General features: G+C 39.2%; 1 protein-coding gene across 1 annotated transcript; it reads right to left on the reverse strand.

The window, feature by feature from the left end:
• Nucleotides 1-1,564: 1,564 nt before the first annotated feature.
• Nucleotides 1,565-6,360, reverse strand: capsla (calcyphosine-like a). The gene is made up of 4 exons (XM_080440624.1): nt 6,175-6,360; nt 4,817-4,994; nt 3,768-3,974; nt 1,565-1,709 (listed from the first exon to the last, which is right to left on the reverse strand). Exons 1-4 carry the CDS (start codon nt 6,264-6,266, stop codon nt 1,605-1,607), a joined length of 582 nt encoding a protein of 193 aa, XP_080296750.1. The 5' UTR covers nt 6,267-6,360; the 3' UTR covers nt 1,565-1,604.
• Between the last annotated feature and the right edge of the window lie 5,603 nt (nt 6,361-11,963).

The raw sequence follows: 11,963 nt of genomic DNA on the forward strand, positions 1-11,963 counted from the left end.
CAGGACCTAATACATACGAAATGTATTCACATTATTAGTCTTGGTTTTATGACCCACTTGTTGAACACTTGATTCATAATAGCAACTTTCGTAACAATAAGCTACATATATTCAATATCTTGCTCTTGTGGGAATACAATGTGACCTAGATAAGGGAGAGCCATGTATCCAGCAGTGAATTCAAATTGCAGAGTTGACTAACTATTATTTTGTTAATCTGCTATTTGAAACCTTAGAATTTTGTGCCAAGGTTAAGCATACTGGGTCAACACTAGGGGGCATCAAAGACTGCACAATTATGGACTATTCATGACAGGATGATACCAATGGTTTTGGTATGACAGGGCTGCTTGGCTAATAAGATACAGGAAGAGTGGGCACCTCCATGCTAAATTGATCGATACTTTAAACATGATGATTGAATATATAACCAAATAAATCTGTCTTTATGCCAATTGATTCCTCCCCACACACATGTCTGTGTTGTCACTGCTGTTCTATCGTGGTGACTAACCTACCAGTGAGGAGCCCCCACCGGGAGCACGTAGGACCTTCATTCTACTCCTCCCGCCTAACACTCCCTGCTGACAGGTAGGTACGTGCAGTGACTATTGTCACCCTCCCAGCTGCCCTCCCCCAAACACGGGCCAATTGTGTTTGTTACACAACTAAGCTTTGATGAAGGTTAACTGAAACAGAGTATTAGGGATGGCAAGTGACACACAAGCATGCAAGAGACAGCAATACTACAAATGTTGCCAATGACCACAGTGGTGCTTTTAAGTAGGCAACCCCAACCAATCACTGGAAGGGCTTGGCCAAAATGTAAAATATTTCACCGGAAAGAAAACATTATTTAGTTGCTGCGCTGCGCCCTCTACAGTTATTGTCAATAGAAAGATTCCATGTGACCGGAGGCTGTGCAGCCTGTGGTGCGAGCGCAAAGAATCGAAAGTCCCATACCCTTAAGGAGAACTTCTTCTAGGCTAAGGATCAGAGCTAATACTGACCATGATATTGACCATGATATACTGACCATGATACTATATGAAGCTATCTATGAAACAGTTTAATCTGCAACACAGTTTTATACAATATGCAGTAGGGGTCCCTGCTTCATCTCTCTCTCAGCTAAGGGGTCCTTGGCCTAAAAACATTGAAGACCCCTGATCTAGTCATTTGCAAAATGGGATTCAGTTTTGCTGGTTGATATTCAAACATGAGAGACTGAGAGACTGAGAGAAGAAATCAGGAATTTTGAAAGCTTGCAGTTGAATGCTTTTTTGTATCCAAAAACCAAAACATTCACGTCTTCATCCACATACTGCTGTCATGCTGTGTGAAGAGTTTTGAAACAGTTCAGTCAGTATTGAGAAATGTTTGTTGTTTTGTAACTGTAAAACTAACCCTAAGGCCAGATGAAGCGATCAAAGAAATGAAATAAATAAATCACACATTTGTAAACAACTGGATAATCATTTTATTCTAATAATATTTTATGTTTTGGCAACTTCAAAATATGTTGATTGTCAGGCGACATTTGGCCTGTATACTGTAGGCTACATAAGTGATCTATCATCTATACCGTATTTCACACAAAATAATTAATTTAGTTTCCAGGCATTTTTCATCATCTGCACAAAGTAGTCATCATTGTCAATTGAGGCACTCACTCCACTGTAGTAGTTCACAAACTCTTCATCGGTGACCTGTAAGTATATGACATTCATTAGAGAGAGTAAAGCACACACACGCGCACGCACACACACATGCACATGCACACGCGCACACGCACGCACACACACACACACACACACACACACACACACACACACACACACACACACACACACACACACACACACACACACACACACACACACACACACACACACACACACACACACTGTTCTGATTAACAGAAGAACTTGAGGCGTGGGTGACAGCTAAATATTAAACTTTGTTGGAAGGTTGTTGCTCTTAATGAAAGGGTACAGAGTAAAAATGTTTCAACAAGTGATTTTGAACCAACAACCATTATAATGCATGTGACTGACATACTGTAACTCCTGTGCCACAGAGGGCCAGCAGGACACTGTGACAACTAAAGATCTATGGGTCCAATTGCAAATATATTTCTTGGACCAACATTTTGACAATAGCCTTTTCAGGGTCTCACCAACAGAATACAAACAAAAAGCCAAAACCACAAAAAAGCCATGAGGTGTAGCTGTAGGTGTGCAAACATCTTTTCGACAACATAACCCAACCCTATAACCCATACTCTGTATTGTATATTCAATGACGGATCAACACATAACATAGGGAGGGAGGCAGTGGCTCAGGAGGTAGAGTGGCCGCCTGGGGAATGGGAAGATGCCCTGTTACATCCCTGGTTGGCTGGCTGGCTCCTCCAGGCTTCGTGTCGAGGTGTCCCTGAGCAAGACACTGAACCCCTAATTGCTCCCTGTGCGCTCGTTTGCAGCAGCTCACTGCTCCTAATAGGATGGGTCAAATGCAGAGAAGTAATTTCCCCCCAGGGATTGCTAGAAAAAGTTTTAGAGGGAAATAAAATAATGTACCCTAGGAAAGGCCACGAGGTCGGTCACCAGTATTTAGTTGGGTTCATTCTCCAGGGAAGAATGTGCTCAGCAAGTGTCATGACAATCTGTCCAGTAGATTTTGAGAAAATGTGTCAATTTTGGCCTGAGGGAGGTGCTAGAGGGTTAAGCTAGAGGAAAGGCCAGGGGGTCAACTAAATCAGTAGGATTTGTTCTCAGATAAACATCTGGAGAGCACAAAGGTGTATAGAAAAGTTCAATCCTGTCAGAAGTTTTTGGCATATTGGGACGGATGTGTTGGACAGACAGACTGACATGTATTATAATAATAATGATATATTTATATATGCTGCTTGTTATGCGTTTAAAGGTAGCGCAAGTGCTATTTTTGTTAATAAGTGTTAAATAGCTCCATGTTCTGATAGTAGTAATTGAATAGAAAATGTTCAGGCTGGGATACTAATTTGATCCAATGAGGAGAGAGAACTAACAACATAAACAAGTGAACTTTGAAGAGCTCTCTCTCTCAATTTACCATGACACTGCTCTTGTGAGTCACTCCCCCATCTCCACCTAAAGCAGAGCCCAAATCACACCTACCACCACAGTCACCAACAACCATTAAAACCACAGCATGGCTGTCCGTCAACGCTATGGGATACAGTGACTACTGATCTACAGATCTCACAGCCCATGGGGAAAATGGGTGTTCATTTTAAAGGTAACTCAGCAAAGACCTGCTCTGCCATCAGTAATGATTGAGTGGTGTAATTTTATGATACGTTTATTCTACTTCAAGCTGGAAATCCTACTCCGTATATGGTACATTTAAATGTAAACAGGGTTTGATCTCACTTACTTGACACGAGACTGCATGTTGCCTTTCAAACTACTTATTTGACCTAAACTTTAGAGTATGGGACTTGAATTGTCAGACTGGCCACGGCCTGATGAGTGCTAATGTATGGTGGAATCTGTATTGTACCTTTTCAGGGTGTGTGTGGGTGGGTATTATTGTTTAGTTTTTTATGTATTTTTTTATTTCCTTTTGTTTACTGCTATTATCTGTCTGTCATGTTTTAGTAAAATGTGAAACAACATGTTTATCTAAATGTAATTTTTACAAAAAAGAAAATAAAAAGTCACTGACATCTGCGTCAAACAAGTATCATTAGCACAATTGACAGTATACAGTATTTGGTATACCTTCCCATCTTTGTCATTGGGAGATTCAAAGTTTTCCAGGAAGCAGAGGAACACCTGGTCTTCTGTCCACTCTGCACTCTTGTACTTGGGGTGCTGTGTTGCGTTGTACACCCCTCTCAGGTCTGCCACTGTCACCACCCCGTCTCCCGTCTTATCCAGCTTCTTAAAGGCCTCTAGAACCACCTTTGTCCTGGTGTCTGACATTGACTAATGGAGACAATGAAATGGAGTAGACTCATTTTTTCTTATCAGACCTTTGTTTAATTAGAAGTTTGAAACAATTCCTAGGGTTTGTTTTAATGTCCTTGGAGTAGCAGATGGGTCAAGTCAGATATGGGGCACATATTTGAATATACCCTTTATTTCGATAGTGACAATGAGAGAGAGAGAGGAACATTTCAAACCCAACTAACTTCACCAAAAATGACCCATTAACCACAGGTAAATGTAATTACTACATGGTTTTGTCAAATGTTCGATTCTGATTTGTCAGTCGTAGCATTCAGTTGTCTATTAATACTTGATAGCAGATCACTGTTCTAAATATCGCTGTTCCGCCTCTGTTTAAGTTGTTATGTAATCAGAAACTTGTAAGCTAATAAATAATTTTCAAATCAATATTTTGTGTATAATAAGTGGGATAATATTCAGTGAGGCGGTCATTATTGGAAAATAAACCTGCATCCTGCATCACCCTGTCTGGGATAATTTTGAAATAATGACCAGCTCACTGCTCATTATCTTGCTTATTACACACCTACTTACTAGAAAAATCAATAATTCAGCACAAAATATAACCAAAAAAAGGCTAAATAGCAATGGTCTGTTATTCATAGCAGCAGTCCGCTATCAAGAAATAGCAGCCCACAGAATGCAGTGATATGCAGGGCCTACACCATGTAATCATTTCCAGTAAGGCCTCACAGCCGCACCACCATTACTCACACTATCCTATTTATTGAAGTTCTACCTCATACACACCAGTATAATGGACATTTACCTTCTTTGGGTGATGCCAAAGATTTGTTTTATGTGTCAATTTAACCTACCCTCAGATTTTTCAGAAACTCATTGAAGTCAATAGTTCCACTGCCGTCCTTATCAAATGCCTCAAATAGCTGTTGTGCTTCTTCCATGTCCACTGCTAAACCATAGTCGTTTAGACCCTTGATGAACTCGTGGAGGTCCAAGGACTTACTGCCATTATCATCCATGATACGAAAGGTCCTGCCAGAAAAACAATCGCATAGATTATTTTATTTGTATAGTACTTATTGTTACGAAATGAAAATAAAATCAAGCAAGCAAACATACCACAATTACATTATATAAAACAATTAGGTAATACAAGAAAAATACTGTACAAAGAAACGTAAAGTAAAAGAAACAAGATTAAGAGTCTACAAGCCCCACTAGTGGTCCCTAGAGGTTGTGCTGCTCTAACACCCCAGATACAGTAATAGTCTTTTTGGGACCAAAGTGTTGGATGGACAAGTTTCATGGCAATCCACCAATTAGATTTTGAGATATTTTGTATGCTAGTATAGTATGAAAGTAGAATTCATTCTCTGGCTGTTAGTCCAGCCAGTAGTATTCTAGTTATGTTGTTTGGGACCAAATTGTTGGCTGCAGTATTGATGAACGGGCAGAGTGACTGAAAGACATTGCGATCCTTGAGCCTAAAAGCAAATAAAAACAATCTGAAACACTGACATAAAAAGACTAACTGCACTCAACGCCATCTTCAAAATGGTGCCTGGGCTTCTTCTGTTTACACAGGATTGGATTTTTGTCTCCGACTATGTATTCGCCCCTATCTGTCCGTGCGTCCTTGTGTGTGTGTGTGTGTGTGTGTGTGTGTGTGTGTGTGTGTGTGTGTGTGTGTGTGTGTGTGTGTGTGTGTGTGTGTGTGTGTGTGTGTTCATCCGTCCGTCTGTGGACAGCTAATCTCCGGCACCGTTGGACTGATCGGCGTGAAACTGTGCACGCACACTCCCTGGAGGCCATTTTTCACATCAGCCTGTTATAGCGCCACCAGGATGCCGATTTTTGCAAAACATAATTTTTTGGTATTACTCCTACAGATTTTGTCCAAACATCACGTAAATCAGTACAAATTATCTCTATAGTCATGTCATCAAGACGGATCCAATTTTTCATATTTCATCCTGATTGGCTAAGATTGACTTCTACTACCTGGCCTGGCGGAGACCTGTGAGGAGCAAATTGTTCTAGTTAACTCTGTGACACAGATCAGCAACTGTAGTCTTAATCTGGTTAATCAGATAAAGCATTATAGTCAATTCAAATCTGATAACTACCTTGTTTTTGTCTCTTCACTTCACTATTTATTGGCTTCAGAGGATGGATAGACTTGGGTAGAAGTTATTTGTTGTGATTTACTTGCCTTGCCAACCCTTTGATCCCAGCAGCTCCCCTGGCCAGACATCGATGTCTCAGTCTCTCCAAAGGGCCTTCAGACGTGGTGTTCAAAGCCATTTCTCTCAAGTGTCTCTGGTATGACAGGGAGGAGAAAAAAAAGATCTGGTTAAGTTTAGAGCAGCAGGGAGGAGAGCTCGATGAGATGCACCTGACCAGAGTCCTGTTCTGTGCACTTGGTAACAGTGAGGAAGTTGTTTTTATTCTCCCTCTGCAACTGAAGTTGTCAAGGCAACTTACAACAAACCACACCTCTTTCAATCCCTTTGTCTGTGGAGAATGGAACTGTGAACCGTTTCAACAGACAATAAAAAGATTAATTACTTTTGTGACTAGGCAGTGGCGGACGGTAACTTTATTTTTGCAAGCATTTGACTTTCACTCCGCTACATTTCAAATAGAAATATTGTACTTATGGACTCAACATTTCTAGGAAAGGACTCTTGTGACCCAAATTTATACAAGTATATTATGAATTAACTACTTAAGCCCTATTTCAAATATAGTGAAAATAGCCGATCTGCTATATTCACTATTTTTGCATTGAAGAAAATGTACTTTGTAATTTTTACTTTAGAATACTTAAGTATTTACTTGAGTATATACTTTGTTGTCCACCACTGGACTAAGCTGGGGTGTGTGTACCACAGGAATACTTTTCTTTTTTAATTATTTATATTTTACATATTGACATGAAATAGTATGGTAAACACAGATGTTACCAATGATATGGGACTAATTCAGGTTCAATTAGTATAATAGAGCCTTTCCAGTGATCCAAGGACAATAGCGGCACCCTGACACTGTTTGACCTGAATGAAACAAAACATTCTAGTATCATTGGTAACACCTGTGTTTACCCTACTATTTCATGTCAAAATGGCTGCTGCGAAAAAGGGCTATTTTGTTGCTTAGAGACACATACTGTAGGGACTGTAAATCTATGTATAATCTGTCTATTTCATTTTTCTTTATTTTTGTATGTTTGTTTTCTTATGCACCAATTAAGAAATGACACATTGGCCTTGAGCATGCTGTACAGACTGCCTCCAACATACTAACCTTCAGTCCAGACTATCTCACCACTTTGTCTTGAAAATGATCTAAAAATACATAAATTATGACTTACAGGAAAAGTAACTGAGTTAGTAGACTGTTGAAAGAGGCCATATCTTCTCAGTAAATCAGTAGTTATGGCAGGTAGTTTGTATGACGTTTCTGAACCAAAAATACTTTGCATCTGAACATCTCGTACTTGGTAGATATTGGTGGGCACTTGGTATAGTGGGGCATTGTCCTCAAGGACTGTAGGCAGTGGGTACCAGTAGTTTTAAAGTGCATTCTAAGAAGTGTTGATATAATATCTGTATAGTTCTGTTGATCGCTGTGAATATCTAACACATAACATAATTCAGTGGTCAGATAACGCCTGTACATGCCCTTGTATAACTCCGTCGTTACCTTGTCATTACTCCATGTTACCACCTCCTTTCAGCACCATCATCTAAAGCTACCTCAAACACTTATTCTGTTCAAACCTTTTGAACTTTACAAGTTACATTACACCCAAATATTATCTTTAAAATATGTTTATGTTTTTAAATCAATTATTTTACTCAATGGTTATTTCTACTTGTTGCACATTTGTAGGTACATTCCTCTGAAATAGTAAACATATTTTCTTTATTTTCAGCGAGCCCAAGCAGTTTCTCTAGGAACTGCTTCTTCGAGTTATTATTATTATTAGGTGGTGGTAAAAGTTAAAAAGGATATACTACATAGATACATTTCAACAGCTCCTGAAATACTGTACTTCTAGTTGTTAATTATATCAAAATTCCATTCGCCAAAAGTCCATTCGCCAAGTGCAACAAATGCAAGAAAAATAATAATTAAGAATACCTCTCCCAGAGCAGAAAACAAATCACCACAGCCCACTCTATGTCCATTTCTCACTTTCATTTCTCGCCTCTCATTATGTAGTTCACCAGACGTTAAGGGAGTGTGGAATTCTGAAATTACAGCCATAGACACCACATTTTTAAGACTTGTTATCACCTGTAAGTTGAAGCATGTTTATTTAAGCCACATCTGTAAATGAGTCATGGGTTCCAGTTGACTTAAAAGTGTTTTGGCATCGCTCTGAGGACAATCATGTCAGAAAGGATTAGGTCGTGTGGGAGAAGTTAATAAAAGACTGATGAAAATGCTAAATTTCCTGGAAAGTTCCTGGAATGTTCTGAAGGGAGTGAGGGAGTGGGTAAGGAAGTGTTAGACATAATAAATATATTTCAAAGTCATAAGCGTTACTGTATATTATTTATTTCTAGCCTTAGATCAACTACTGGTACCACAAAAAAATGGATTTACATACAGTACAGTAGCACCATTCCACGTGTGTGTGTGTGTGTGTGTGTGTGTGTGTGTGTGTGTGTGTGTGTGTGTGTGTGTGTGTGTGTGCGCGCGTGCGCGTGCGTGTGTTATGTCTTCCTATAGGAATGCTTTTGCTTCTATTAATAAAACATGAGTGATTGCCCATTCGCTTGATGCACATGTAAGTGATGTTAATGTAAAACATAATGATTATATGCCACAGCCTTCTGGATGAATATATATTATTCCATGTGAGCATTTATGAGCGAGTGTAAGTCTACTATTATTTTACTATACCTGTGGGAGACCCATATAGAAGAGCTTCTGACAGTGTCCGGTAAAAGCTTAACATCAGTGATTTTCGGTTGTTGGTTTTTTTCTGACATGAATTTGCAGTGGAAATGCATTTTATTTATACATATATAAATATATATATATATATATATATATATATATGTATATATTAATATTTATAAAATTCCCCCGGTGTTATATAAGCTAAAAATGATGTAGCTGTACTAGGATGCACCAGTAGTTGACCGGATTGTGTGTTGGCCACATAATTGCAATGTTTCTGGTTTGATTCCGGCTGGAGATGTGTTGCATGCCTTTCCCCCTCTCTCCCCTCACTCCTGTCTGTCCTGTCTCTCTGCACTGTCTTGCCTAAATAGAAGCAAAAAACTAAAAAATGCTTTAAAATTATATATAAACATTAAACAAAAATAATTATGTCGATATAAAATCTCCACTACTGGCTGACGGAGCTTGGCTCCGAACACACTTGTACCTCAAGCTGGCCTAATATCGATTTCTGCCAGTGCCTTCACTGTCTCTCTCTGCTTTATGAAGTCTATCCCAATAAAACTGAACTGCCCACTCTCTTTTTTTTCTTTTAAGGATAAGACCATGTAAGCAGGTCAACAATAGGGGGCACCACAGTCTTACAAAGAACAGTAGTAAGGAACATGGTTAATCAAGCTTTCAGAGTGAATCTGTACATGTCATTTCTTTCTGTAAAACAAGAGAAGCTCACTGACCGTGAACAGCATACATGAATGCAGTTTCATGTCCATCAATATTATTTGATATTTCTGTTTATTTATGGATAGTTGTCTTTTTATTTTCTATGAAAGAAATACCAGACCCATCAAAACTCATTGGCAATACATACCCTCTCTTTTAATACTCTTATTTCATGTGCAAACACCAGTGAAATATAAAGTATGTAGGCTATAAAACATAAAACACTCAACTGAGTTTAAAGGTTGTAGGAATATTTCCTCCTTGGACCGACTTTAGATTATTCAGGGTGTTCTTGGCGGTTGTTGTCCACCCCTCCACGGGTCCTCTAAAACCCACTCCTCAATCCTCCGACCCGTCATCCTTCTTTAAAGACATCTGAATTCACCATCCCATCGCAGCTGGTCAGGGGAGCTTGTTGTAAAACCTTGACATGTTTATTGTAGAACAAGACGGTGCTGTTAGCAACAGCAGATGTGTTTCTGAGCAGTAGTACGTATAGTATTTCAATGTGCTCGGGAAAAATAGTCAGTCGACAATTGAAAAGATGATGTACAAGCCACACATCTTTGTTGATTCATAAAAAATCATCCGCCATTGCTGTGGTAAGTTGTCACACACTTGTCAAATATAATGCAATTTCTAGCTTTAAGTAAGCCTACACAATAATATAAACAACTGCATAGTCAGACATATGGAGGGTAAGTGCAAAATGGCAACATTACATGCAGTACAGACCGGACAATGAGGACAATGAGCCATACAGTACATACGTACCTCAGGTGAGGTCAAGTGAAACTTGTTATGTTCATGTTCCATATCTGGCCAAGAAGTTCAACTCCTACTTTGATTTGAAGTTCACTAACATCTGCGCCTCCGACAGGCAGAAATTAAACTAGATGTTTTCTTTTGAAAACTGTTATGTGTAGCTTGCCACAAATTCCTAAACATTCACTTCAGTGTTTCAGATGTTGGGGCTGATAAGATGGATTTGTCACCAAGAGCACAAGTCTTAAATTGGAATACTTGCGACATTTCATATGTTTACTCATAAGATAAAGGAGTAAGGTTTGTGCTGCGGTGGGGATCTACCTGCCCTCCAGCCTCCAGCAGGATGTCCTGTCAGACGTATCTTGCTCCAGAGAGTCTACAGGCAGGCTGTTTTAGAAGGCCATTCCTCTTCTCAGGTTTACATGACATGGAACGGAAATGTCTATTTACATCAGAGAAAAGTATCCCCATTTTCACTGTCCTGTAATAACATGTTGAGAGAACAATTTTCCAGGTTATGGATATGAAAAATAAACCCAAAAGGAACCACATGAAAGAAATATAATTCATGGAAAAGTGGGAAAGTAAAACAGATATCGAAATGCAGTTTGTTTTCCACTATCCTGTGATAATAGTCGTTAAGAAATGAAATCTACATAAATAGTGTATTGAAGTTTAACATTTGTCTGTATTTGGGGGAATTTAGGCACTTAAACAGTATGATTTCTGGTGGTGGTTTCAATTATAAATGTCTTAAATTACAGATGGTTTCACTACTGCTGATGTCAAATTATTTGTCTAGACACAGTTAAAACATGCTTATGGCAAAATGTACATGTGTGCCTCACTTTGTTATACAGAGGGGGTCTTGGATCACATCCCAGAAATGTCAAAACAGCCGAAAATGTGTTTGTGAAGCGTTTGTGGGGTGAGGTGGAATGATGGTAGGCCTATAGTGGGTGGGTGGTGTAGTGAGGTGGAAGGATGGTAGGCCTACAGTGGGAGGGTGTCTAATGAGGTGGGAGGATGGTAGGCCTAAAATGGGTGGTAGGATGGTAGGCCTACAGTCATACCTGCCAACCTCAGACCGTCCGATAACAGGAGATTTTTTTCCTGGGGGGGGGGGCTCTTGACCACGCTGGGGGTCCCCCCCAGAACATTTTTAACAGAGTAGATGTAATTTCCAGTATTCTGATGGATTTTTGGACTTTTATCAGTTTTTACTTACATAGGATCCATTAAAAAGTTAAAAGTAGCAATAAAATACCCATATTTAATAATAACATTTTGTTGGGGACCCCCTGGAACCCCCCCAAGGACCACACCTAGTAACCCCATTCATACTTTAAAATGTTCATCTTACTGTGGACATGTTTGCCTGAAAATGAATCTTTGAAATGTTTCATAGTTTTAGAAATATACTCCTTTAAAAGTTCAGAAATGTATAATGGAGGTCTATGGAGGATTTTGGCACCTAAAAAACTACTCAAAAAAACATTCACCTAGAAACTCCATTCACAATTTTAAAATTCCACCTTACTGTGGACATGCATGCTTGTGATTTTTTCTTTGAAATCATTTGTAGTTTTGGAA

The sequence above is a fragment of the Gymnoscopelus braueri genome (assembly GCF_963280865.1).
Source record: "Gymnoscopelus braueri genome assembly, chromosome: 10".
Classification (NCBI taxonomy): Eukaryota; Metazoa; Chordata; class Actinopteri; order Myctophiformes; family Myctophidae; genus Gymnoscopelus; species Gymnoscopelus braueri.